Consider the following 27,796-nt stretch of genomic DNA (forward strand, 5'->3'; position numbering starts at 1 on the left):
GCCATTCGGGTGAAGAAAGACGGAGCGAGGCCGTTCTCACCTGGATGGACCGAAGAAAATGGCAATGCCAGGTGGATTCCGCGAGGACGAGAGTGCAAAGGCCCTGCTGTTTAAGGTGCCAATAGATATTCCAATATCACTTGGATGGGAGTAAGTGTTGGTGATACGCCTTGCGCTGACACCACAAGAGAAAACCTGTTCCATTTCGCCAGGTAAGGTCACCCTGGTTTGCAAGGCTCCTGCTTCCAGGAGGCAACCTGTGCACTGGGGTATGATATCTATGTCTGCAGCTCCGCAGAGCTCAGCCAGCCAGGAACCAACACCGCAGGTGGAGGGACTGGAGGTCGGAGGAAAAGCCTGCGTGGTCTTGAGATATTACGTGTTCCTGATGTAACGGCAGGAGAACAACCGGACTGGCTATGGACAGGTCCAGCAGCGTGGTGGTACCACAGTGCTGGCTGAGGCCACGCTGGGGCGATGAGCATTACCCGAGCCTTGCCCCTGCGCAGCTTTACCAGGACTTTGTGCCAAGGGGAACGCGGGAAGCATATAGGAGGAGGGTCGACCAGGACAGGAGGAATGCGTCTGAGATCGATCGCGGCAAGACGCGCGGAAGGAGCAGAACCTGGGGCACTTTCGGTTGGTGCGGGAGCGCAAGAGACCTCGATCCGGGGAAACCCCCACCTCAGAAAAGAGAATGGGCTATGTCCGGACGAAGGGACACTCCGTGGCTAGGAAGGACCCTGCTGAGATGTCTGCCATACGTTTCTGGACTCCTGGAGGAAGGAGGCCACCAGATCCATGGCGTGGGCTATACAAAATTCCCAGAGTGCGATAGCCTCCGCGGACAAAAGAGGGAGAGGAACGGGTCCCTCGCCTGCTGTTTATATAGTTGCACTTGCGGTGGTGTTGTCCGTGAGCACTAAAACGACGTCCTCGCAGGTGAGGGAGAAGTCTGACAGGTGAGTTGGACTGCTCGGCAGCTCTCGGAAACTTTATGTGCACTGAGACAGCTCCTGAGCAGACCAGAGGACCTGTGTTCGGCGAGACCCCCATGTGAGCATCCCCAGCCCAGGGAGGATGCGGTCTGTTGTCAGGGACATGGATGGTTGCCTGTGATGGAACGGCATGCCCGCACATACAGGGAGGGGTCTTGCCACCAGTGGAGGGAGGAGCAAACCCCGGTCTGGGGAGAGTGACAACGATGTCCAGCGCCCCCAGAGGTCGATAAACGGAGGCCCACAATTTGCAGGGGGCGAAGGCGGAGCTTGGCGTCTTGGTGACAAAGGTGCAGACCGCCATTGACCGGAGCAGGCTGACGACAAAACCGGGCCGAGGTTCGTGGGGGAAGGCGGGTAGGCCTCTAACTTGGTAGAGACTAATCGCCTGGAAACCGGCAGGTGGAAAGCGAGCGTCACGAGAGTGGAGTCTAAAGAGAGCTCCTATGAAGTCATCCTCTGCGTTGGTACGAGGATGACTTGTGAAATTGATCAAGGAGCCCTAGAGTTTCGACAGCTCTGTATGACCGCGTATGTGTGTGGCGACGCTGAGCCTCTGAAGACCCACCGAACAAGCCAGTCATCCGGTAGGGGAAGACACATAGATGCCCTTCGTCGACGGACGGAAGCGCCACGCGCATACATTTTGTAACACCTGCCGGGGGCAGAGGAAAAGGGAAGGCAAGGACCGTGAATTGAAAGTGGCGGTCCGTACCACAAAGCGAAGAAAATGTTGTGTGGTGGTAGATCGATAAATGAAAGTAGGCATGCTATGTCGATGAGCAGCGAAACCATCTGCCCAGGTCAGGGACCGGGATAATAGGTGCGTATAAGGATTAGAGGCCCAAGGACACCATGCGGAACTACAACTTCTTCACGAAGGGTTGAGTCCGCGCAGGTCAAGGATGGGTCGGACGACACCTTTTGACTTGGGGATTAAAAAAGTCGCGGAGTAAAATCCCTCCCTCTGAAGATTTGAGGACCCTCTCTATGGCTCCGATTTGAGAAGGTGAGGACATCCGTACAGGAGATGCTTCGTGAGAGGGTCCCAGAAGAAGGGATGGGGAGGGTGGTGGAGGGAGTGAGGTGAAATAAACTGGAGGTGGTGAGAACCTCCACCGTGCGCAGAACGCAACGATCGAAGTAGACGGGTCAGGCCGGAGGAGAGAAGAAAGGCGGTTGAAAAAAGGAAAGAGACCGGAAGGACAGGTGCTCTGCTCTCGACCGCACTTATGTTCAAAAATTCTGTTAGGTCCCGGCGGTTTTTGCGACGACCATTAATTTGTCCCCCTTGGAAAACAGAATCTGATGTCTCCGGTTCACAGGGCCCCGTAGTCCTATTAAAATCTTTGAACAGGGCGTGGTGGGGTAGGAGCTGTGAGGCTGCGCGCGGAAAGGCCCTTCTATGGGTGCGGCTGTGCTGCCTAAGGAGGGGCAATGATAATGCGGTGTCCTTTAGGCTTTAGAGACAATGGGTCCGTCTTCTCCGAAAAGAGCCTGTCCCTCAAATGGGAGTTCCTGGATCGTGTGTTGACATGGTTTGGATGGCAATCCGGACACCTGCAACCACAAAATCCTCCTCATTGTTGCTTCCGCGTGCGACGTCCTAGCGTCGCTGAAATCTGCGCGTCGAGGAGCGCCTCAGGAGGTTCTGGAGAATCTTATTTTGCCCTCACTCCAGCAGCTCTGGAACTCCGGATGGGAAGTCTAATAGGTACCTAGCTCAAGTGAATTTGCCATTCAGACTGGCAGTGTAAAATTGTACTACTATGGAGGCGGCCTGTTGGTTGCAAACCCGCAAACTGCAGAACCCCCTGGCAGAGTACAACTTTGCGTCCCAGTAGGTCATAGGTTTATGCCTCTCGCGTAACGTTTTGGGGCGGGGCGGCTGCATGGCATTCCCTCTCGTTGACGGATGTACGACCAGGGAGCATGGGAGGAGAATGAGGTGTATGAGATACTGGTACCTCTTAGAGTGCATATGTACTTCCTCGTCACGGCCCCTGGCCATTGGAGGATGAGACGCCGGAGACTGCCATAGTGCCGCTCTGTGCTTGGTATGGAGCGTGTAGTGAAGACGCAGAGCGCAGTACCCGTGTCGGGCATCCTGAAGACAGAATGTCCACGACGGGGTTCTCATTTCTTGGGGACTTCCTCGTACCTGCAGGTTAATGCGTCATCCTACCGCAGTCGGAGCATGTCCTCGGTGGGTGCGGTATGGTCGATTGGGGGGCGGGCACCGAAGTTGAAAGTGCCCGGCCACCGGCCCGTCCAGCCGAGGAGGAGGACTAGAGACCGGGACGCACAGGTTCCTCGCTCAGGTTCTTGCTCTAGAAGGGCGGGGGCGTTGTGTTGGCGGTTTTCAGGTCCTGGTCGCCAGTAGACGAGTGTTCGCCTCTGGCGTGGATGTGACTGATAGGGAGCTCAGGTACCCGCGGGTGAGCAGTTGGCATGCTGGCGATTACACACATGGGATCACATTGGGCTTGATGATTAGGCCCAAGGGTGTCCAAAGACAAGCTGCGGCGCTGTCCAAAGACGCGGGTGCTATCTGGGTCACAATACCCGGTAAGAGAGCGCTGTCCGGGCGAGAGGCAACCCGAGGGGTGCCGTGACGGCTCAAGGGTGGAGCAGATGTGTCATGGGACTGGTATTACGAGCTCCTCGCGTTGTAAATTCGGCGAACGGTGGCGGAGTCGTACTGGTGCGGGACCGGACGCGGGACCTGTGACCCAGCCGGTGCCGGGAGTTAGAATCGGCGAGTAACAACGGGAAGATGGGCTCCGATCGGATCGGTACCAGAGGTAGACCGTCGAGACGAGTACTGGTCCCGGGAACTGGACCGGTGCCACGCGGTACGACCTGGCGCAACGAGAGAGAGACTAGGTTCTCGGGACTTTAGGGCGAGCAGCGGTGTGACAGAGACCGGCGGCAGGTAGCGGTGCGCGTGATTCTGCTATCTCGACCGGTGTCCTGTCCACCTTCTGCTCCGAGGGACATCGGTGCGAAACATAGCCGGCTTCCCGCATAGACGAGGATTAACTCCTCGCAACCGCGGTGCCGGGGGTTGAGGGCGGGGACGAGTTCAGTCAGCGCTTATCAATGTCCCTCGCTGTCAGCAAACGGTTTCCGGCGTAGTGGGAACAAGCAAGCTCGAACCCAGTGGCATCCGCCGGGGAGCTGTCTGGCACCGGACTCAACGCCTCTTGCCTGGACGGCAGTCGACGGTGGCGGGAAGCAACTGGTGCATACGCGGCAGCTGGCGGTGCCGGACGGCACGGTTTCCATGCTCAGACTGCGTGTGCTGGTAGTGCAGCCGCAAGGAGCCGTGGACTTCCTTCTAACTTGGAGAGAGGGACGTGCGGGCTGATTCTGCGCCGGAGACTGTTGGTGCGTGGGTGTTTTGGTCGGTGCCGTTGTCTCCGGTGCGATGCGGAAGCTTCTGCCCCGGTAACGGACTTCGGTGCGCTTTGGTGCCGAGCTGCCGGGTCAAAGGCGGCCTCCATTAAGGAGCTGCTTTAGACGCGATTCCCGCTCCTTTTTTTGTCCTTGTTCGAAAGGGATTACAGATTTGCACTTGTCCGTCAGGGGGTGACGTCCCCAGGCATTCGAGCAACGATGTCGGGGGTCTCCCGTTTGGCATCGGCCGGCGACAGGCCGAGCACTGTTGAAGCTGGGAGAGCCAGCATGAAGCCCGGGTCCCGGAGGTTGAAGGAGGATGAACCTCAGCCTATCTAACTATATACAAAATTACAACTAACTACTACTATTAAAAGACTAAGAATTAACACTACTACAATATAGTGATATGAAACTAGAGAAAAACGGTTGAAAGCTAGGAAGTGGAGGTCAGCAATGGCCGCACTCCACTGTTTCCAACGACGACACGGCGGTAAGGAAGAACTGAGGAGGCCGCGGTCGGCAGGGGCATATATACGGTGCCGCAAAGGCGCCACGCTAGGGGGCGCCTGCCGACCCGCAGGGTGTTGCTAGGGGAAAATTCTTCCGACAAACGTGCACGCGGCGCACGCACACCTACTTGGAATGAATATAAGCAAGCACTCGAAGAAGAAAAGAGGGTTACAGGTGCATATGGTGGAAAAACAACAGACTGTGTGTTTGTGACAGACAGGCTGGGCAGCACTGCTCCCTGGAAGCTGAAGAGGCAGCCTATGCCATACAACACACAAGGGATTGCTCCCAACCCAATGTAACTTTATTCTGGATCTCATTGTAATGGATAAAGGTGAACAAATCACTGGACTAGGGAGCAGTGATCATAATCCAATTACTCGATGTGAGCAAAGAGAGGATGGTCCCAACCAGTTTATATATATGTACTTGGTGCTTCAAAAAGGCTAATTGCCCAAAGATTGATGAGGAAATTGACGAGGAAATTGATTGGGAGGAAAATTTTAGATAATGTGAATGAAAACTGGGAGTTCTTGAAGAATAATTTATTACATGACCAAAAAGCATGATTTCATAATCAAGGCGGGGGGGAAGACAGCTTTGGCAAAAAGTCCATCCTGAGTCGGGGCAAAGTGAAGGTAGTAATTACAAATAAAAATGACATATACAACACATGGGAAAAGGGGTAAGTTGATAGCAATCTATATAAACCAGAAGTTATAAGTGCAGGGAAAAATCCATACCTGGTAGGGTTAATACGAGGGTTTTTAAAATATATTGGGAACAGAAGGAATCCTAGAAATGGTATAGGGTTCTTACCAGACTCAGACAGTAAAAGGGTTCGGTAATATTTCTGTTCTGTATTTGGAAAGAAGTAGGGTGATGTCCTTATGTCACAGTAGGATGATGAAGCACTGAGGAGGATGTCAGACAGCATCTATTAGGAATACATATTTTTAAATCAGCTAGCCCAGATATTTTTACCCAAGAGTCCCAGCAGAGGTGGCTGAGGCGATCTCAGTCTGACTTATCATTTTTAACAACAGTTGGAATGCCAGGGAAATTAGAGAAGAGTGTTAAACGTTGTGCCAATATTCAAGAAGAGCAAGCAGGATGGCCTGGTAGTTTCAGGCCACTTCGCCTGATATCAGTCCTGAGCAAAATAATGGTTGGTGATATGGGATGCAATTGATAGACAGGGCCCTACCAAATTCATGGCCATGAAAAACACGTCACAGACCGTGGAATCTGGTCTCCCCGTTAAACCTGGTCTTTTTTGTGCTTTTACCCTATACTGTATGCATCTCATGGGGCAGGCTGGTGTTTCTCAAACTGGGAGTCCTGACCCAAAAGGGAGTTGAAGGGCGGATGTGTGCAAGGTTATTTGGGGGGGGGGGATGGAGGGAGTTCATGGTATTGCCACCTTTACTTCTGTGCTGCCTTCAGAGCTGGGCGGCTGCAGAATGGCAGCTGTTGGTCAGGCACCCAGGTCTGAAGGCAGCGCCCAGCCAGCAGCAGTGCAGAAGTAAGCATGGCAATACCACACCAGGCCACCCTCACTTCTGTGCTGCCTCCATCAGAGCTGGGCGGCCGGACAGTGGCAGCTGCTGACCGAGGGCCCAGCTCTGCAGTCAGCAGCGCAGAAGTCAGGGTGGCAATACCACACCTGGCCTTCCTTACTTCTGTGCTGCTGCTGGCAGCAACTCTGCCTTCAGAGCTGGGCTCCCGGCCAGCAGCCACCGCGTTCTAGGTGCCCAGCTCTGCAGGCATGGCTGCCCGCAGCAGCAGTGCAGAAGTCAGGGTAGCAGTACGCAACGCACCCTACAATAACCTTGTGAACCCCCCATAACTCCTTTTTGGGTCAAGTCGCCTACCGTTACAACACCATGAAATTTCAGATTTAAATACCTGAAATCACAAAATTTACAATTTTCTAAATCCTATAACTGTGAAATTGACCAAAATGGATGGTGAATTTGGTAGGGCCCTATTGATAAAGGATGGGAATATAATTAATGTCAGTCAACATTGGCTTATGGAAAATAGCTCTCATCATACAAACCTGATTTCATTCTTTAATGGGATTACAAGTTTGGTTGACAAAGGTAACTGCGTAAATCTTAGACTTGACTTTACTTTCTACTTTAGTGAGGCATTTGATACAATACCGAATGACCTTCTGATTTTAAAATTTGGACTATACAATATCAGTAGAGTATACACTAAATAGATTAACAATTGCTTGGCAGATCTCAAAGTAGCCGTCAATGAGGAATCATCATTGAAGGGGGGTGTTTCTAGTGCAGTTCCTCAGGGATCCGTACTACAACTGACTCTGTTCTTCATTTTTACTAATGACTGGGAAACAAACATCAAATCTGTATCAGAGGGGTAGCCGTGTTAGTCTGGATCTGTAAAAAGCAAGAGAGAGTCCTGTGGCACCTTTACGACTAACAGATGTATTGGAGCACGAGCTTTTGTGGGTGAATGCCCACTTCGTCAGACACTTGCGAAAAGCTTATGATCCAATACATCTGTTAGTCTTAAAGGTGCCACAGGAGTCTCTGTTGCTTTTATCAAATCTGTAGATGATACAAAGATTGTCATAGTGATAGATAGTGATGAGGACAGGGCAGACATCTGGAGCAATCTGGATCATTTGGTGATCTGTCCATTCAAAGCAAATGTGTTTAGTACAACCAAATGCAAGCTCACATGTCTAGGAACAAGGAGTGTGGGACATACCCAAAGAATGGGGGACTGTTCTCCTAGAAAGCCGTGACTCTGAGAAAGATTTGTGGGTCACAGTGGATAGGCAACTCAACATGAGCTTCCAGTGCCATGCTGTAGCAAACAGGACAAATGCACTCCTTGGCTGTAGAAAGAGGGGAATAGTGAGTAGGAGCAGGGATGTGATTTTACCTCTATCTGTGGGAGTGGCAAGACCTATACTGGAATACTGAGTCCAGTTCTGGTGTCCACATTTGAAAAAGGATGTTATAAAATTGGAGGGGGGGCAGAAACGAGCCACAGAAATGATTTGAAGCCTGGAGAAAATGCCTGACAGGTGGAGACAAAGAACCTCAAGAAGATTAAGAGGTGATTTGATTACAGCGCATACGTCCCTTCCGGGGGTGGAAATACCAAGTAGAAAAGGGCTCTTTAATCTAGCAGAGAAAGGCACAGTAAGAACTAATGGCCGGGAGCTGAAGCCAGACACATTCAGATAGCAAATGAGGCACACATTTTTAATAGTGAGGGTGATTAACCGTTGGAACAAACTGCCAAGGAGAGTGTCTTGGTGTCTGCAGATCCAGACTGGTGATCTTTCTAGAAGATACTTTAGTCAAACACAAGTTTGGAGCTCCAAACAGGGATAACTGGGCAAAATGTTCTGGCCTGTGATATACAGGGGGTCAGACTAGCTGATCTAATAGTCCCCCGTGGCCTTAAACTCTGAAATTCTCCCTTGTGGGGAAAGCTGGAGAGCAAGAGACAACTGCAGGGAGAGGAAAACAAAATGCAGGGCCTCTAGCTGCAACAAAATGGTGAGCACCACATGCAAAAAGAGAACTCTGCCCTGCCCTAGGAAAAATCACAGCGCACACTAGGCTCCGCCCCACCCTATCACACACAAAGCTGCCCACAGTGACCCATGCAGCTATGACCTCCATTTTGGGTAGCTACATCTAGGAAGGACACTGCACACCAGGAGAAAAGTCCCGTCTGCTCAGCAGCACAGGGCACCACAAGCACATCCCCACCATACCCAGCTCCAGGCTCTGGACCCTTGGCAAATACAGAGTCCTACTGAAGGTCTCTGTCCTGACATCAAAGCCCCAAGAGGTACCTTTCTTTCCAGAGCCACGACCTTCCACTAGCACCATGACAATGCTGGCCACAGAGGGAGGCTTTTGACTGCAGGAAACTGACCCACCACAAATGGGACCCCCTGCTGAGGGAGCAAGAGCGACCATGGGCCTCCCCGTGATCAGAGCTAAACACACAATTCGTCACCTCAGCTTAGCCCATCCCTCGATAAACACTTCACGGAGATGTATTCCCACACACCCCACAGCCTCGCCCCCCACACTTCATGTCCCCCATACATCCCACTGCTACCGGCATCGGAACCAGGGGGGCCAGAGCCCTTCCACTTTTTGAAAGTGGGCCCTGCTCCCTTCCCCTCCTCTTTCCCCTGAGGTGCCACACCCCGGTCAGGCCAGCGTGGAGCCCAGCTGAGGAGCCTGGGCAGTTGTGGGAGCCATGCAGACCCCCCACTGCTTATGGCGCATCAGGGCTGACAGCACCCCCCGGCCCGTGTCCCTGCCCCCTGCCCCAGGCTTCCCGCCCAGCCCAGAGCAGGTGGAGCGTCTATGACTCTGCGTGACTCTCCCCGACCTGGCTTTGGCAGGGAGGCCTTGGAGCCGCAGCCCAGCCATGGTAAGAGACACTCAGGCAGCTTTGGGAGCCTCAGCATGGACCCTCCACCTTCCCTGGGTGGGGAGTCCAGGGGACAGGGAGACAGGCCTGGGGCTGCTCTCAGTGGCCCCGCACACCTGCGGTTGCAGACGTCCAGTTTTTGACCCGGAACACTTGGTTGAAGAGGGACCCTGGCGGCTCCAGCCAGCACTGCTGACAGGCCATTAAAAGTCCAGTTGGCTGCTGCAGCGAGGCAGGCATGGTGCCTGCCCAGCTCCACACGGCTCCTGGGAAGCTATCGGCATCTCCCTCTGGCTTCTAAGCGTTGGGGTGGCTCCATAAGCTGCCCCCACCAATGGCTGGTTCTGCAACTCCCATTGGCTAGGAACCGCTGCCAATGGGAGCTGTGGGGGCGGCGTGTGCCGGCTGGAGCAGTGCACAGAGCCGCCAGGCAGTGCGTCCCTCTGCCTAGAAGCCAGAAGGACATGCCCGCAGCTTCCAGGAGCTGCCTGACGTGAGTGCCACCCAGAGCCGCACCCCTCACTCCCTCCTGTACCCCAAACCCCTCATACCTGGCCCCACCCCAGAGCCTGCACCTCCAGCTGGAGCCCTCACCCCCTTCTGCACCCTAACCTCCTCCCCCATCCCAGAGCCCCCTCCTGCACCCTGAGCCCCTCATCCCCAGCCCTACCCCAGAGCTCGCACCCCCTCCCGCACCCTAACCCCCTCCTCCAGCCCAGAGTCTCCTCCTGCACCCTGAACCCCTCAATTCCTGGCCCCACTCAGGAGCCCACACCCCCATCACAGAGCCCGTACTCCTCCCACACCCAAACACCCTGCCCTAGCCTGGAGCCCCCTCTTGCACCCCACACTCATCTCTGGCCCCAGCCCAAGCCCTCACCCCTTCTCGCACCCCAACCCCCTGCCCCAGCCTGGTGAAAATGAGCGAGTGAGCGAGGGTGGGAGAGACCGAGTGATGGGGGGAGGAGGGATGGAGTGAGTGAGGGGGTGGGGCCTTGGGAAAGCGGTGGGGCAGGGGGCGGGACAAGGGTGTTCAGTTTTTTGCAAATAGAAAGCTGGTAACCCTACCCACACAGTGGCTGGGCAGTGGCAGGAAACCCACACTGGCAGCTGTGGGGAGTCAGTGCCTCCACCTGCCCTGGGTGGGAGGCCCGAGGGGTGGGGACACAGGCAGGGGGCTGCTTTCAGCCCCACCTCCACCTCAGATCCGCTTCAGCTTCCGGCTTGGCCGGGGGGGCAGGGCCTCCAGGGGAAGAGGAGGGGCAGGGGGGCCTCAGGGACAGGGTGGGGGGAAGGCTCCGATGCCCTTGCCACTGCTTCCATACATCCCACACCCTCCACACACATACCACTGCTTCCATATACTGCACACCCACACACACCCCACTACTGCCACACACCCTACAGCCTCACCTAGATATCACTACCCTCATATACCCCACTCCCACACACATACCACTGCTTCCATATACTGCACCCCCCACACACCCCACTGCCTCACTCAGATACCACTACCCCCATACACTCCATCCCCCACCTGCCACTACCCCCATACATCCCGCTCCCACACACATACCATTGCCTCTGTGTACTCCACCTCCACATACATCCCATACACACATCACTGCCCCCCTCCACATACCACTACCACTCCACAGACACACCCCTTAGCTCCCCTCCACAGTCCATACACACAGCATCCAACAACCCTCTCTCTCACACACACAACCCAAAATACCCCATAAACAGATCAAGTTATTTCTCCTGCAAGCTGGGAAGAGAGAGCAAGCTGCTATTGCTCTTTATTTTTGTAGATACTGGTGCTGAAACCATTCACCCTGGCCAGAAAACAGCAGAGAATTGGAGCATAAGTTTTCGTGAGTGAATACCCATCTCGTCAGATGAAAGCTCATCCTCCAATACGTCCGTTAGTCTATAAGGTGCCACAGGACCCTTTGTCGCTTTTCACAGACACAGACTAACACAGCTCCCCTCTGACAGCAGAGAATTGTTACTGTAGGAAGATGTATTTTATGTGATGCCCACATGAAGCTAGTCATCAATATTAATCACCATGTTTTTAAGCCCTAGCCTTCCCCATCTCCTCGTGTCTCTCAGTGTGTCCCATCTGCTTCCTCTCTCTAATTTAGTTTCTAGGCAATCCTATCCAGCACACCACCAAACACACACACACACAGAGACGTGTATGTGCTCAGCTCTATCCGTAACCCTCAAGAGCAGTTTCTTCTCTTTCCAGAATGTGGCTGCCACATATCTGGCTGTCATTAATAAGCTTGTATACAGGTCGTGTCCTTTCAAGTCTTAAATTCCTAGTTGTGGCAGCCCCAACAGTAGCGCCAAAGGGCCCATCCGTTCCACTCATCTGTCACCTACAAGGTGGGTGGAGAAGTTTTCATTTCATTTTTTAAAGGAACCAATTAGTGAACACAGCATGGAGATTCCAAACAGCGAGCAGATTCCCCTATCTGGGATCGTGACATGGACCCAAAGGAAAACCACTGATTCTCCTACTGCCCAGTCATGGCTGCAGCGCCAGGCTCTCATCTGTTTGTAGGAGAGGAGCATGAAGTGGTGGCAGGATGACTGTGAGGAAGGAAAGATCCTAACCTCTCCCTTCCAGAGGAAGGGCCAGACAAGGAATACCAATCTCCTATTCCCCAAGGCAGGCACCACACCTTTCACAAGAAGCCCCCCACTACCACCAGAGCAATCAGCAGGGGGCATTCCCTGTCCTGAGACGCAAGCTCGCCCCTTGAAGGGCATGGGATAGGGAAGGCCATGTCCTGTCCTTGCCCCAGGACAGCATGTCACGGATCCACAGGATAGGAGCTATGGCCCTACCCTCTCCTCATTCCTCTCCCTTTTGCAAAGCCAGGCCCCCAGGCCGAGCGCTGTACAACTTGCTTTGAAAAAAGAAGTCATGCTGCACTCTCCTCACTCTGCACTTCACAGCAGCCCCGTCACCTCTGCCCCCATGGCCTAGAACACACTTGGCAATGACTGGGCAGCCGTTCTGCTGTGGCGCTGCCGGGGTCCAGAACGGGATGGAGAGCACAGGACAGTCTCCTAGCTCCCAGTTCTGTTATTTGTTCTAGAAATGCCTCGCTAACCTCTTTCTGATTTGCTGGTCTATAGCAGACCCCTACCATGACATCAGCCCGATTTCCCCCCCCCCTTTTATCTTTACCCAGAGACCCTCAACTGCTCTGCCTCCTACCTCCATCTGGCCCTCAGAACAGGTGTATATATTCTTGATGTACAATACACGTCTCTTCCCTTTTTCCCCGGCTGTCCTTTCTGAACAAGCTGTACCCCTGTAAAACAAGATTCCAGTCAGTGGCTTTATCCCAAGTCTCTATGATGCTAGTTAAGTCATTTAACTTACACACTATACTTCTAGTTCTTCCCCATACTCCTTCCGGTTGTGCAGAGACTTGGGCAGATTGCCCATCAACTTCCCTCTTCTTGCTCTTATGATCTTATTCGAATTTTCCATGTCCCACCCATAAGTCTAGCCCTCGCTTAAGGCTGTCTTTTTTCTGCTTACCTATGGGCTTTTGTCACATGTCCCCAGAGTCCTAATTTAACGCCCTCCTCAAGAGGTTGGCTCCCCCCTTTCAGCCATGGAAATGAATGATCTTGGGCATCTTTGAAAGGGCTTCTTCCTCTATACACAGGAAGCTGGAACCCTGCGTACCTCCAAAGAGAGGAGCTTTGCACACAATACTGGAAGGTAACAGTCTGGCTAAGGTGAAATTCAGAAGGTACCTTACAGAGGAATCTGGGATGCAGTCACAAACACTCTTCATCCTTGTGAAAAATGGTGTTCAGCAGGTCTGCCGTGAGGGCCCCAACCTCCCCCACCCTCCTAGGGGAGTAATCACCACAGGTAGGGCAACCATCACAGAGAGCTGCAGAAAGGAACAAGAAGCCAAAGGTAAGTGGTGCTGCTGACATCACAGGGAAAGCCGCTTTCACTTAGCAGACTAGCATTAAGCATTAGCATGCAGAGGGTCTCCTGCTGTTCAGGCTGAATTGAACATACTGGAGCAGGCGCTCTCTCTATTGGATATCCATCCAAAAGCCATGCTGGGGTGGTTTGTCTTGCTCTTATTTGGAGAGAGTAGGCCTGGGAACAGCTGTAGGTAGATGCATGGGTGGGCTGCCAGCTGCAGAATGATGGGGAACCAGAACTACCTCAGCCACAAGGAAGGTCGGAGGATCGCTGTGGCCCTGGCAAGCTTGATTTTCCTAAGGACGCGGGGCAGGAAGGGAGGGGAGCTGAGCTGCCCACTGCACCAGGAAGGTGTCCCCTCCGGAGTTGAGATCTGACCATCTTGGGAGCAATAAGTCAGGCACTTTTTGTTCCATTGGGTTCCAAAGAGATCTCACAACGGAACACACCTTTGGTGAAAGATTTGCTGCACTGTCAACAGGTGGAGTTCCCCTTTGTAATCCCTGTGCAAGCACCTGCAGCAGCTGGCTGCTAGGGAGTTCATTACCCCTGGAACGTGAACTGCTGAAAATGTGCTCTGATGCTGGATGCACCAGTTCCAGAGCTGGCCCATCTTCCTGCAGAATGGAGTGGCTCTCGCTCCTCCCTGCTTGTTTATGCACTAGACAGAGATCATGTCGTCTGATCTGACCTGAATGTGCATGGACCAGGCAATGAGTAGAAATATCTTGCATGCCTTGTGGACTGCACAAAGCTCAAGCAGGTTGATGTGCATCCTGGATTCCTGCATGGACCAGGAGCCTTGGGCTGTCTGGTCATGTAGATGCGCACCCCATCCCAATAGAGAGGCATCCATGATGAGTGTTCTTGGAGGGAGCGAGAAAATGAAGGAACCACTGTGGCACCTTCGTCCACAGCAGACTGCATGGAACTCTGTTTCTGGACAGATGGCAGGCAAAGTCAGATCACCCAAGAACTGAATCTATGTGGGCAGGGCACCCACTGGATATTCCATACCTAGGGGCTAGCCCATTTAACCATCCCTACCAGAGTCCAATCTGTGTCCAATTTGCTTGGTGACCAAGCCCTAACAAAGAGCTGTGCAGAGCAAAGAACCCCTCAAACAAATTCTGTGTGTTTGGATTCTGAAGATAAGGAAGGTCCCTCTGTAGCAGATGTCCGACCCCCTCAGCCAACTCCAAAAAGACAAAATCTATCACAGAGAAGGGAAATATTTACACACGTTAGTCTAGCTCCAGTTAAATATTATGCTTAGCTGTCTGGAGTCTGTGTTCTCAGGCTATGTCTATGAAATCAAAGATTAAACTTCACAACAATTATGAAGCTGCGCTGCTCAAATTCAAAAGGAGTTAAAGGCCATTACAATAGTTTTACTGCTGATATTAAAATGAAATTATTCTGTCTTCTCCAGGACACCTGGAGCTGAAACCTTCTGAACTCTCCTATCAACACACATGGAAAGGCTACGCGTAGCGCTGATAAGAAGGCAGGTTCTGTGAAAGCCTGTGAGCAGTGCCTGACAGCGCTTTGAAGCAGCCTGGGAAGGAAAGCGAGCCTCTTCTCTTGGGAAAATGTGTTTAGTGGAAAGTAAGCAAGTTGTCAGGGGAAAAGCTGACAATGTTGATTCCAACAGTTGTACTAGGAACAAACAGCCAAGCAGATTAGGTTACCAGAACGAGAAATGCCTCTGACAAGCCCACGTCAATGCTGGGCTTTCAGGTACAATGTGTGCTTCAGCCACATTCATGGCCTCGGTGCCACAGACCCTAGGGGCAAAACTCACTGCCCGTGCCCACAGCCCCTTTGCGTGGGGTCCCTTCGCAGCACCAGCTCCAGCACCTCCAGCGGTTTGGCCGGGAGTTACAGGGCTGGGAACTGAGAGAGATGGCGACAAAGAAGGGTCTGTGCTCTGGGTCTTTTTACAGCTCCTCACCTTTTCTGGAGGAATTTTATTTTTTGCGGGGGAGGGGGTGTTCAGGCTAGGAATACACCAGGGGGCACAGACAGCACCAGTCTCAGCTCCCTTCTCTCTCCCCTCAGGAGTCTGCCATACCCACCTCAGCCTCCCCACTGGGGTCTGCAGCAACCCAAGAAGCTGAGTGGCCTCCTTCACCTCCCCAATAATGGGGGGGAAGGGTTCTGCAGCCCTGGTTTGATTTAATTAATTCCTTGCTCCTTCTTGAAGTGTCTGTGGTTTATTCTGCTGTGGTGATAGAGAGATCACTGTAGGCTGCTGGGATTCCTCTCCTCTACCCCGTCATTGCCTGGAGACCTGAGCCCTTCATAAGCACTTTTAATATGTGTCCATAAAATGGCAACCCCTTCTGTCTCTCGCGGTTCTACTCCCCAGCTAATGCAAACATTACCAGGAATAGAGCATTCTCTCAGCTCCGTCTGGGCCATTATCATTTTATATTTGCTCTTTAATATTTACTGGGTTCATGCAAAGTGCATGCTCTAAGGGAAAAAAAATGAGCCGCAGCTTAGATCCAAATTTAGTAATTGCTGCAGCCCCATCTGACATGGATGGTTAGCAGGGAGATCTCCACAATACTTCACTTTCCACTGCATTCTGCATAGCGACCTGGTCCCCATGTAGCAGGCACCCTGGAGCTGCCACCTACAAGAGTATTCACAGCCCCTCCATCACATTTAGCAAATCCCATATACCCAAACACTCAGCATTGCTGGTAGAACAACCAAAAAGACGCTGACAGGCTACAATGATAGGCACACTGACTCAGTATGGTTTCCGAGCCAACCCACAGTAAAGACTGCAGCTCGTTGGAGCGAAATACGTACTATTTGTAACACCTGAATTTATCAAAGCAAAAAGAATTTGAAAAATTGAATTTACATGTCATTATTGATGCTGCTTATTTGCCTTTTTCTTGAGGTATTCCCACTGAAATGCTTATGTTTAATGGAAACTTTTGTGTTGGCTTTTGGTTTTGCAAACTCTGTTTTTTGGAAAACTTTTGTGTCAGCCCACTGTGACTGATTGTGTTTCTTTAATCCGAGAGGAGATGCTTCTCAGCCTGGCCTTTCCTAAGCCAGGTAGATGCTTGTTGGCACAGTCCTGGGGTGTCAGCTGGCTTTCGAATACCTGCTAGCTAGCCAAGGACTAGCCCTGGCTCCTGGTGCCAGAACTAACCTTGCAGCCTTACCTGTTAACGTGAGGTTGCTGTATGTGTTTGAAAACTGCTCCTTTAACAAAACCAAATGCATCTGAGCTGCCTTTTCTCGCTGTAGTTCCAACATAATGTCTGGGTGCTGGGCAATCTTACAGCCTTTCTGCTTATCCAGGGCAATGTCGCTGCGGACAATGTCTAGAGGGAGAGGAAAGAAAGAAAAAGGGAGACGGACAAACCTCAGCTTTCAGTTCCACCCAAAGGAGCCAGATGCTTGACTCTGAACCAGCCAACACTACAGCAATAAACATTATCCGATCACACAAAATGCAAGCCAAGGGGCAGTCCCCTGGGGCCCATCCACCCCATTTACCTTCTCAGCTCAAGCCCTAGATCATCTGCAGACCTCACTTCTTATCTCCCACTAGAATGTCAAGCCACTCTCTCTAATGCAGCAGCCTGTCCCACCCCCTTGGAGTGGTTGGCCCCTGGCAGTTTATCACTCTCACTCACAATTATTACCTTTCCTTCACTGGAAAGTTTTGTCTAAAGTCTCCCAATGTTTATATCATGTCTCCTTGTTTCTGGTTTCTTTGCCAGCGATAACTACAGTGAGCTAAATGCCTCCCTGGCATAAGGCCACTGCTTTCCCATACCACCAGATACACCAGGGAGGGATTCGGCTCGAAGTCTCTGCTCCAGCACTATTAATCCTTATTGCAACTTTCAAACCTTGGATTAAATCTGCACAGATTATAACCCTGGGAACAGCTCCCGTGGCACCTTCCCGTCCTTGCTCCCCCCACATCAAGAATGCGGTGCTGATACGTTGTTAGCTCTTCCTTTCTCTCCATATCAGTATTGTATGGGTCATATTGTTGATCATGACATAGCCTTCCCATCACACCCTCACACAAAACTACTTGCCCGCTGTGGAGACTTGGGGGCAAAGGGAAAGAGAAAAGAAGAGAAAAAGAAGCTGTAGCTTCCCCTATATTCATAATGCACCATGATACCACATGTTCACCCCACCTAGCTAGCTAGCCAATACAATAAGCAAGGAAAGCTGGAGCATTCTCGCAGTGTTACAGAAGGCTGTGTTTTACTGAGTCTATTTTTTCTTATCAGATGCACATTCCTTTCCAAAAATAATCCCCTGTAAGTGGCACCTTTGGACCCCAAAGACCGTGTGTTCTGATTCACTTGTTGGTCTGGCAGAATGTGTCCCCTGCTACTATTTATCTGCAGTTCCACTACAAAAAATTACAGATTGCATTTCAGAAGCACCAGGTGGTCAGAGCTGAGAGCCTCCCCTGCACCCAAGCCCTTATCTTTCAGGACTATATACTCTTGTTTGCTTAGTGCCCTACTGTTTCCGGTAGGGTCATTACATGTAGACTCTGCCCAGCCTGCAGACATCTCATTTTGTAATGGGCCTGACTGCAGGGTAACCATGCAACTTTGGGATCTATCTTATTGACATTTGGCCCAGTTGTGCCCCTGAGAGCCACCCTGATCTCCCCTGTCCAACTGCAGAAGAGCGAGGAGAGTGGATGGCTGCCTTAGCACCCCCATTCCATCCTGTTCCAGGACCCTGTGGCGAGACATCCGGGGTGGGATCAGAGTGCAGGGAGTGGGCTGGCTGGAGGCACTCCGTGGCCCTTCAGTGCCTCACCTCTGTGTCAGGAATTACGGCAGGAAGGGGGAGGGAGATCCTGATACTTTGGGGATCTGTCAGGTTTCCTGTGGCTCACTCCACAGAAGTGCAAACTTTGCCCCAGTTACACAATGTGGGGAACCCCAGAGTTTCACACCCACACCCACACCCTGCTCCCCTGTAGAAGCCTATTGCTCCTCAGCCCCTATTCGGAAGAACTAATCTAACCTGTTGCTCTTCATCTTGACGTTCTCCAGCTGGAGCTCAACTGTGAGCCCAGCACTGTGCAGCTCTCAGGCCCCCACCAATATCAGGATGCAAATCCAGCTGTGTAGAGACCCCTCTGGGGCCCCAGCCTGTTGTGCTCTGCACCCAAGCCATCTTGTCCTCTGATCACCCAATCTCACACACTAAGCAGGATGGGGCTCACGTTAGTGCTTGGATGCAGATCTACAAGGGACTGAAGGAAGTGGTGCTGGTTATTCACGTAAGGGGCCATCTTCCATCCAAATGAGCACTGAGGCCCTCGCAGTGGCATGGTGCTAGGAGGTGCCATCTCTTGGAAAGGGAACTAGAGCTCTGTCATGCGTCTCCACTTCCTCTTGTACCACCTGCTCTCTCAGCTTCCTGGGCACAGGAAGGATGCAAAGTGGGACAACACGCCAGCTCCCTCAGGGCTGACAGGACGCCTGCACGCTCCCAGGTCCCTGGCAGCTTTTCTTGCTTGAAGGAGACACAGAGGATCTCCATTATCACAAGGTCAGGTGCCCTTCGTGAGACTTTGCCTGCTGGAGGCAGGGATCAGCTCTGGAGATGGTGGATTGGAATTGCTCCTCCAGGGCTGTGCTGTGGCCCCACGGAGAAAACTCTGGAGAGCCAAGTAGCAGCCTCTGGTCCTGACGTAGACCTGGTAATGGGCTGTGCACCACGGCCAGGCAAGCTCCGTAGGCACCTTAGCTGCCAGGCACAAAGACTCCTCCACTATCAGCCTGCATCTTCCCCAAGGGCCCCAGACCACTGCTGTTGTGACCCCCTCTAACTGTCTCCTGCTCCCTAACTCTTCACAGGGACCCTGCCTGTGGCCCCCCCAATTCCCCAGGGACCTCATCTCCTGCCTGTGACCCCCACTCCCAACTGTCTCCAACCCCTAAACTCCACACAGATAATCCCCTCCCATTGCCTGTGGCCCCCACACTCCCCCAGGGACCTCCCATCCCCTGCCTGTGACCCCCATCCCCAACTGTCTTCAAACCCTAAACTCCACACAGATAATCCCCTCCCACTGCCTGTGGCCCCCACACTCCCCCAGGGACCTCCCATCCCCTGCCTGTGGCCCCCACTCCCAACTGTCTCCAACCCCTAAATTCCACACAGGGAATCCCCTCCCACTGCCTGTGGCCCCCACACTCCCCCAGGGATCCCCCATCCCCTGCCTGTGGCCCCCAAACTCCCCCAGGGTCCCCCCATCCCCTGCCTGTGGCCCCCACACTCCCCCAGGGACCCCCCATCCCCAACTGTCTCCAATCCCTAAACTCCACACAGATAATCCCCTCCCACTTCCTGTGGCTCCCACACTCCCCCAGGGACCCCCCATCCCCTGCCTGTGACCCCCATCCTCAACTGTCTCCAAACCCTAAACACCACACAGGGAATCCCCTCCGGCTGCCTCCCTCCCTTTTTTTTTTTTTTTTTTTTGCTTGGGGAGGCAAAAAAGCCAGAGCAAACCCTGCCTGCATGTGAGCCCCATGCTCTTCCAGGGACCACCTACCCCCTGCCTGTGGCACCCACCCCCAACTGTCTCCTACCCCTAAATTCCACACAGGGACCCCCCATCCCCTGCTTGTGATCCCCTCTCTCAACTGCCCCCATCCCCTCCCTCCACTCAGAAACTCCCATTCCCTGCCTGTGATCCTCACTCTCCTAATGTCTTCAACCCCCACACTCCCCTTAGAGCCCAACACTTTCCCCTATATCCCTCCTATCTGACCCCAGCCTCCACCCAGCCCCAACCCAGAGCACTGTGGCCCCACAACTGCCTTCTGCCCAACAGCCACGCAACCTTCCTACCCCCATGCTGTGCTGGAAGAGCAGCTGCACATTCAGCACGCTGCCCCTGCAGGCGGCTCGCCCAGTCCACCCAGGGCCTGTCCGCACTCTGCCAGCGCAGGTGAGAGCACTTCCTTCCAGGGCTGGAGTGGTCCCTCTGCCTGGGTGAGCAGGCAGGGCTGACACCAGTGGCTGTGGCACTATAGGCACTCGGCATCCACCTCCATTCTGTAGGTGGCAAAGCTCAAACCCACAGTGGCCTGCAGAGACTGTGACCAGAGGGGTCCTCATGGGGCTCTCTCCTTGCCTTTTCTGATCAGCTGGTGACTGCCGTGCCCACTAGTCGGTCTACACCTCGCTTTTCAAAGTTGCTCGTTTTCTCTTCCAGGTGCTTCTAGGAGTTTCCCAGGAATGATATCTCCCAGGGACAAGGTCACCTGGCTAGGCCACTGTCTGGAGGAAGAGCTGGTCAGCCCAGCAGTCAGAGAATGAAAAGTTAAAGTTCTGGGATCATCAGGATCTCACCATCTTGTCGGTATGTCTCTTTCTTAGCAGTACAGTGCCCTAGTGGGAGTAGCTCTCTACCGAGGAGTTAATTACTTCTAGGACAGCAGCACCTAATGGCCTCGGTCAGGGGCTGGACCCCACTGTGCTGGGTGCTGCACAAACTCAGACCGACGGTGCCCACGTCAAACAAGTTCTAATCAAAATGAGCATGTCAGTAACGTAGGAGTTTGAAGGAGTAGGAGGCTGCTCAAGGTACTAACATACCAGGGCGGATTGGCAGGGGCCCTGGAGGTTTTTCGCCTTCCTCTGCAGCGTGGGGCATGGGTCGCTTGCTGGTGGATTCCCTGCAGCTTGAGGTCTTCAAATCTCAATTTTGAGGATTTCAATAACTCAGTCATGGGTTCGGGGTTGTTATAAATGTGTATGGGAAGGGTTTTGTGGCCTGCCTTGTGCAGGAGGTCAGACTAGATGATCATATTGGTCCCTTCTGACCTATGAGTCTATGAGTCTAAATGCAGGGAAGTTAACGTTTCTGCCCCTTTCTTATGATAAAAAGGCTGCGTTGAACCAGCACAAACATGGGGGGTTGCATTTAGCATACATTAAAGGACTTGGTTTATATTAGACTAAATGCACAAAAGTGAGCAAAATCAGACAACGATTATAGGATCCCATCGGGGAGCAGCCTCGTGGGGGTGAGCAGGCTCGGTGGCTGACATGCTCACTGCCCATTCAGTGGAAAGCCTGCACTTTGCTTTGGACAGCCACTTTGCTTCAGTTAAAAACCCCAGCTTGTCCCAGTGTGGCTCACCAGCAGAAGCTGGGCCAGTAAAAGATATTATCTCACCCACCCTGCCTCCCTGCAAAGAAAGTCACTTGAAGTGTCTTAGACTTTTTATATCAAAACAAAACAATTCACCTTGAAGCTGGTTCTCTTTCCCCAGTGCCCCTCGGCAGTCCCCAGCACTGGGCCTGGGAGGTACCAGCTGCATTTGATGGCACAGCTCACGTATGCTTTGTGTACTCCATACAGTACAATCACTCATGTAACAGCAGCACAAATGCAGTATGAAGGGAGCACACCCGTGTGGCAGGTCAGGTGATCTGCAGCTGATTACAGGACAAAACTATCCCTGGGATTGGGGGTCACACAAATGAAGGGGGAATCCAAAGGCGCACTGTGGCCAGAGTGCCAAATAAAGCAAAGGGGCTCCCCACAGGCAGTATGTCTGCTCGCCCAAGGTGGTCCCAGTTCCTAGCTCAGTTCCACCAAGAGTGAGTCACGTCCCTCGTAAGACAGTAACTTCTGCTAGCCAATCCCAGCCATATTCCCCATATGCCTGGCCTATGCTGCCCTCCCTGCACGGAGGGCAACAGGTGATGCATATCACTGCTCAGCAAATAGTCTCCCTGCTGCCTAGCCCCTTGGCATGGCCTCTGCACCCAAGCACACCCCACAGAGGAATCCTAGCACCATGCAGCTACCAACACACAGACGGTGACTACACCGTGCTGGGGGGCTGTGAGATGATCCGGTATCTGTGAGGAAGGTTGTTATCTCTGATTAATGATCTAACGCAGAGAGTGACCACCCTGCACACTGCAACAAAACCCAAACCAGACAAAATAATGACACAGCTCCTCAGCCGCTCTGCCCTGCAGCCAGCCTAGCAGACCAGAGGATGCTGGTGGTGCAGAGCAGGCTAGAAGCTTCTATTGCACCATTCTTCCCGCAGCCTGCGTAGGAGCGAAGGGGCATGGCCAGGAGGTCCCCATATCCCACCTGCTGAAATGGCCTCTTGAGGTCACTGGTAGCTGCTGCCAATTAGAACATCCCTCAGGCTCCTCTAACTTCCTGGAGGGGCCAGACCAGCAACAAGCAGCCCTGGATCAGGGGCCACAAAGGAAGCTGAAAGAAACCCTTGTACAAATGCTGTTTTTGAATTGTTCTGTTTATTCCTTTGCTGAACCTGGGGATCTGGGCTGATACATCTCTACGAGACTAGAACATTCACAGATAACTGTCTGCATTAACCATTATCCACAACACACTTGTTATACACTTTCAGTCTTACAACATGATTTTTAAAGAAAACTGTATAATGTTGTGATGCTCTGTACCTTGGGGGAACACCCTGCACCCCACATGTCCATCCTTAGAATACGATTGTGTGGTGTCCAGTGCAAAGTTTCTCATGTCAGGTGTCTTCAGAAGGCTTGGGATGCACTGAGCATTGTTATTACGGTGAGGTTATAGGTTATAATTTCATGTGTATAGTTATGAGGCTGAAAATGTGTCCTCATGGCTTAAAACAAGCCCAGGTAAAAACTCTCCAAGAGCAGAGGGGCAGTTCACACCTCATCAGGCAGGAATGGGACAAACCCAGCCCAGCCTCACAGGAACAAAGGACACTGGCCCAGGCAGCAACAAAGAATTTGTTGGACTCTCAGGTGAGTCACTCCCTTCCCTTGGTCAGTCAGGGACTAGGATGAGGTGATGATCACCTGACCCTGAAGGTAGGGGGAGACAATGCCAAGAGGGAAGAAAGAATGTGATAAAAGGGAGAGACGCGTTTGCCACGTTCCTCTTCTCTCTTCCACCTCCATCTACAGACACCACCACCAAGCGACTGAAGCGCTGATCAAAGGGGAGAGCCAGGCTGAAGTGCAGCCAGGCAGCCTGTGGTTAGAAACTTCTGTTTGTAAGGGCACTGAAAGTGTTAGAGCAGCTTAGAATGTGTTCTGCTTTTATTTCATTTGACCAAACCTGACTTCTTGTGCTTTGACTTATAATCCCTAAATCTGTCTTTTGTAGTTAATAAATCTGTTGGTTTGTTCTACCTGGAGCAGTGCGTTTGGTTTGAAGCATGTCAGAGACTCCTCTTGGGATAACAAGCCTGGTGCATATCAATTTCTTTGTTAAATTGACAAACTCATATAAGCTTGCAGTGTCCAGAGGGCACAACTGGACACTGCAAGATGGAGGTTCCTAGGGTTGTGTCTGGGACCAGAGATATTGGCTAGCGTCATTCGGTTGCACAATCCAAGGAGCAGTTTACATGCTAGAGACTGTGCGTGACCAGCCCAGGAGTGGGGGTTGTCCCAGCAGAGCAGGGTCAGGCTGGCTCCCAGAGTCAAGGGTTGGAGTGACCTAGCAGATCACCGGTCCAGATAACACCAGAGGGGAACATCAGAAACCTATTAGTTAGAAATGAACATCCCTGTTTATGGAAATGAGTAAGGTGGGGTACTGGAAAGTAAAACTCATTTCAGGATCAAACTCATGCTTGACTGGGAACTAGAGAAACATACCAGTAAACTGCAAGTTGTAAAATATATAAAATATCTATTTTTTAAAAAGTTCACCACCATTAAAAATGTTTAAACAATTTCTCTAATCTATCAGTCCAGGATTTTATAAAGTGCTCTGTGCTGTCTACACACTGGTATAATATGATGATCACAAGTCGTTTATGCTGGCTATCAGCATGAGGCAAGTGTTACTTGGGTGGATTTAGATTTTAGTTTGTGTGTGTTGTGTGCTTATTTGTTTGAGTTTCTGAGCAGAAGATGAGGCTCTCCTGCATAGAAAGATGGATAGAACAAGTAAATTTTTCTAAGAGAATTTTAGAGTACACACTAGGATCGGTCAAATACATCCACATAAAGTTCTGCGTCTCACTCATCAGCCAGGAAATAACTAACAAACCAGGATGTACTATTCTTCTGGTCACAGAGCAATTTCCGATGATATTTGTAATGAGACAGTTTCTAACTGAAGAAACTAGAGATAAGAAATAGGAGGAGTCCGTCCTGACCTTGAGTAACACCCTGTATGTAAACAGCACCAGCCCCACCTCCCATTAGACAGATGGTGGGTGCGGACGTGACAAAAATAAGTGAAATAAAATTTGCTAATGAACAAAATTGCTCAGGACATTTCAAAGAGAACACGGAACCAAGTCGAAATTATATTATGGGGGTCATTCCTGCGCTGGCCCTGGCACAGTCTCCAAGGGACCTAGTGGGTCTTTCCCATCTCCAGCTTCTATGGCCCACATCACACCCTGAGGAGCCATGTGGGGAGACTCTTCACACACCACTCTATCCTACCCACACCGAAAAGCAGTGTCTGCAGCCCTGCCCCCTCTCCCCCAGGCCATGTGGCGTGTCGACCAGTGCAGCCATGCTCGCTGGGAACAAGAAAGGAAGAGGGTGCTGCAGGGTAAGTGCCAAGGCACAGAGCCTCTCCTGACAGTTCCTGGCCTTCAGCAGATCCCAAAGAACCAGAAAGGCCTCAGGAGACCCACCGTTGCTGGGGGCTCACCATCCTGCTGCAGCTGAAGTGGCACAAACCCCCAGAAGAATTCCTCAGAATCTCTGCAAGGGGAGCAATAGCTTTTTCAAACTTAACTCTGAGCATGGGCTTGATGTTCCTGGCAACTGGAGCCCCTGTGTCTCTCCAGAAGAGCCGAGACAGCCTAGGATTGCTGACTGAGGGGACAGAAGACATGGAACAGCCTCCGCCATTCTGTCTCTGCTTTCCATTACCCCTTTCTGCTCCATTAGCCATCTCACGCCTGCCCAGTCCCCTACACCCTCAGCAGTCACCCCTCTTAGCATGACCCCTCCTGCCCCAGCCTCCTTCCCTCCTTCCACCGAGCCTGTCGCCTGCCCTTTCCCTGCCTACCCTTGCCCTGCCTCCCCAGCATGACCCCTCCTGCCGCCAGCCCCTGTAGTGAGACAGCCAGCAGCTCCTCCCTCCCTGGGCCCAGCACGGCAAGCATGAAGACCAGGCTAGTCACCCTGCCACCAGCGCAGCCCCAGGGCCAGGAGGAGTCCATGTAGCAGATCCCCTGGTCTGCCCCTACAGATCCCAGCCAGACTGCCAGCAGGCACCGTGGGGCCACCATCATGCCCAATGCACGAGACATGCAGCCCTCCCTGTCTCCAGTGCTCCATGACTTGCACTGTCCACTTGTGGGTTTCCAGGTGAAGAGCAGGGTGTTGGGTTTAGCCTCCTCTATAAAGCCCTACAGTTTGGGGCCATCCTGCCCAAGAGATACTCCCTCCCATACCCCGAGCAATACCTCTGCAGCTACACTCAGCAGAGAGATGCTAGCTAGACCTCAGTTCAAACAGGAAGAGGCTGCTAGCGGGGTGTTCTTGCCCCTAACTGTGAAACTCTCTCCTCCAAAGGTGCTGACACTTTGGTGTTGTGAACTGGGCTGGCTCTAGGCACCGGCGTTCCAAGCATGTGTTTGGGGCAGCACTTTTCAAGGGGCGGCACTCCGGCTTTCTTGCTTTGGCAGTGGCACTCTGCCCCCCCCCCCTTTTAATTTATTTTATTTTATTTTTTTGCTTGGAGCTGCCAAAAACCTGGAGCCGGCCCTGGTTGTGAATACTCAAGATTTTATCACAAGCCTGGCAATATTTGGTGCTTTTCTTAAAGCCCCAGCTGCTGGAGTCAAAAGATGGCGAGAATCTCAATTTGCATTTTTTGTATTGTATTTTAAAAATAAGTTTCTAGCCTTCAGGGTTGTGGAGAACATGAAGTGAATGCTCTCTAAGGCAAATAAAAAGAGCACAAAGCTTAGTACTTTTTTAAAATCTCATGATTCGGGGGCGGGGAGCAGGCGCATGAATATTAAATGTTGCCTTTCAGAACCAAATATTCAGGACACCTACTTTCTGACACAGAAGATTTTATGTGAATAATCTAACTTGCCTATTTTCTAATGATTTGCATACAGCCATAAATTTCATGTTTAAAAAAATCATATGTGGATTTTGTGCTGGTGAAAGACATTTGTTAGAAAATTCTAGAATTAAGATTGACTGTACAACCTTAATTCTATCCCCCATGTGAGTATGCATTACCATATAGTCTTTAATTACATGATCAAGCGCATACTATTTCTTCCCTGCATGGATCATTAGCAGGGTTTGAACTTAAAACCCTCAGAACAGATCTCTTCTGTCAGAGTTACAAAAGTAACTAGTATTGGAATCAGGCTGTTATCCTGCATGTGGAACAGCCAGAGGGGTGGGAGAGAGACTTTTGCAAGAGCGTAGGAGAAAGTTGGGAATCTAGATTTTGGGGTTCTGCTCCTGGCTCCGAGAAAGGAGCCTGATCTAGACGTTAGAGCAGAAGCTACAAACAGAACAGCCAATCACGTAGACTTGGCATATTTTTTCTGAAAAGGCTGCAAAGGAGCTGTGAAGTACACAGGATTCTTAACCGTAGTTAGTGGGAGAGACGGATTAGAGGAGGGGTTCTCACAATAAATTTTTGGTGGCCTCAGAGTGCAGCCACTGCCGCTCTGACAATTTTTCCTAAAATACTTAAACTTACGGAAAAACAAATAATTATGAACATATACATGTCCAAATCATTGTGATTTATTTGTGTAGGGTTTTTTGCCATAATAAAAATGTACAGTTGTTTCTGTTCTTTACTGGACCAAAACAGACTAGAAACACAGATAAGGTGCTTAGCACGTTCTTGTCTCTTTTATTGTTTTTTCTTTTGCTTTTTTTGTTGCGCTTTTTTTTAAAAAAATGACTTACTGGCTAGTAAGTCTGCTGCTGTGAAAAGTGATACTTGTATGTTAATATCACTGTTCACGGCCTCCCAGCTAGCTACATGACATAGCTGCACCGCTGTAAGGTCTCCCATGTAGCTGCTCCATGCTGATGAGAGAGAGCTTTCCCATCGGCATAATTAAGCCATCCCTAACGAGCGGCAGTGGCTATGCTGGCAGGAGAGCATCTCTCACCAACATAACGCTGTCCACATTGGCGCATCTGTCTGTGAAACTTTTGTTCACACCCCTGACTGACAAAAGTGGTTGTGTAGACACAGCCTTAGTCTGCCGTGAAAAGTGATATTAACAAACTGTGATGAACTGGGACTGTTCTTAATGTTTGCTCTGAACACTGTGTTGGTGCCTCAGTGTCCCCTAGGCAGTTCTTAAGTATCTAGGTGCTGAGATAAGGGTGTGTGATTGCTGCAGAGCAAAGGGCCAGTGCACCTAAATGCCTGGCACTCTGTCTCCTAGCAACTGATGGCCTGGGCCCCTCCTCTGCAAAGGTGCCAACTGAA

At 51.7% G+C, this 27,796-nt stretch overlaps 1 protein-coding gene across 4 annotated transcripts in view; it reads right to left on the bottom strand.

Moving 5' to 3' along the window:
- Positions 1-27,796, bottom strand: part of HPSE2 (heparanase 2 (inactive)) — a 327,209-nt gene that overhangs the window by 281,484 nt on the left and 17,929 nt on the right. For all 4 annotated transcript variants that reach the window (XM_075073009.1, XM_075073007.1, XM_075073010.1 and 1 more), the window contains exon 3: positions 16,518-16,679. In XM_075073009.1, coding sequence (XP_074929110.1) covers positions 16,518-16,679 — 162 coding nt within the window. The remainder of the gene's footprint in view (positions 1-16,517; positions 16,680-27,796) is intronic.

This window comes from Chelonoidis abingdonii, chromosome 16 (assembly GCF_003597395.2).
Source record: "Chelonoidis abingdonii isolate Lonesome George chromosome 16, CheloAbing_2.0, whole genome shotgun sequence".
Classification (NCBI taxonomy): domain Eukaryota; kingdom Metazoa; phylum Chordata; order Testudines; family Testudinidae; genus Chelonoidis; species Chelonoidis abingdonii.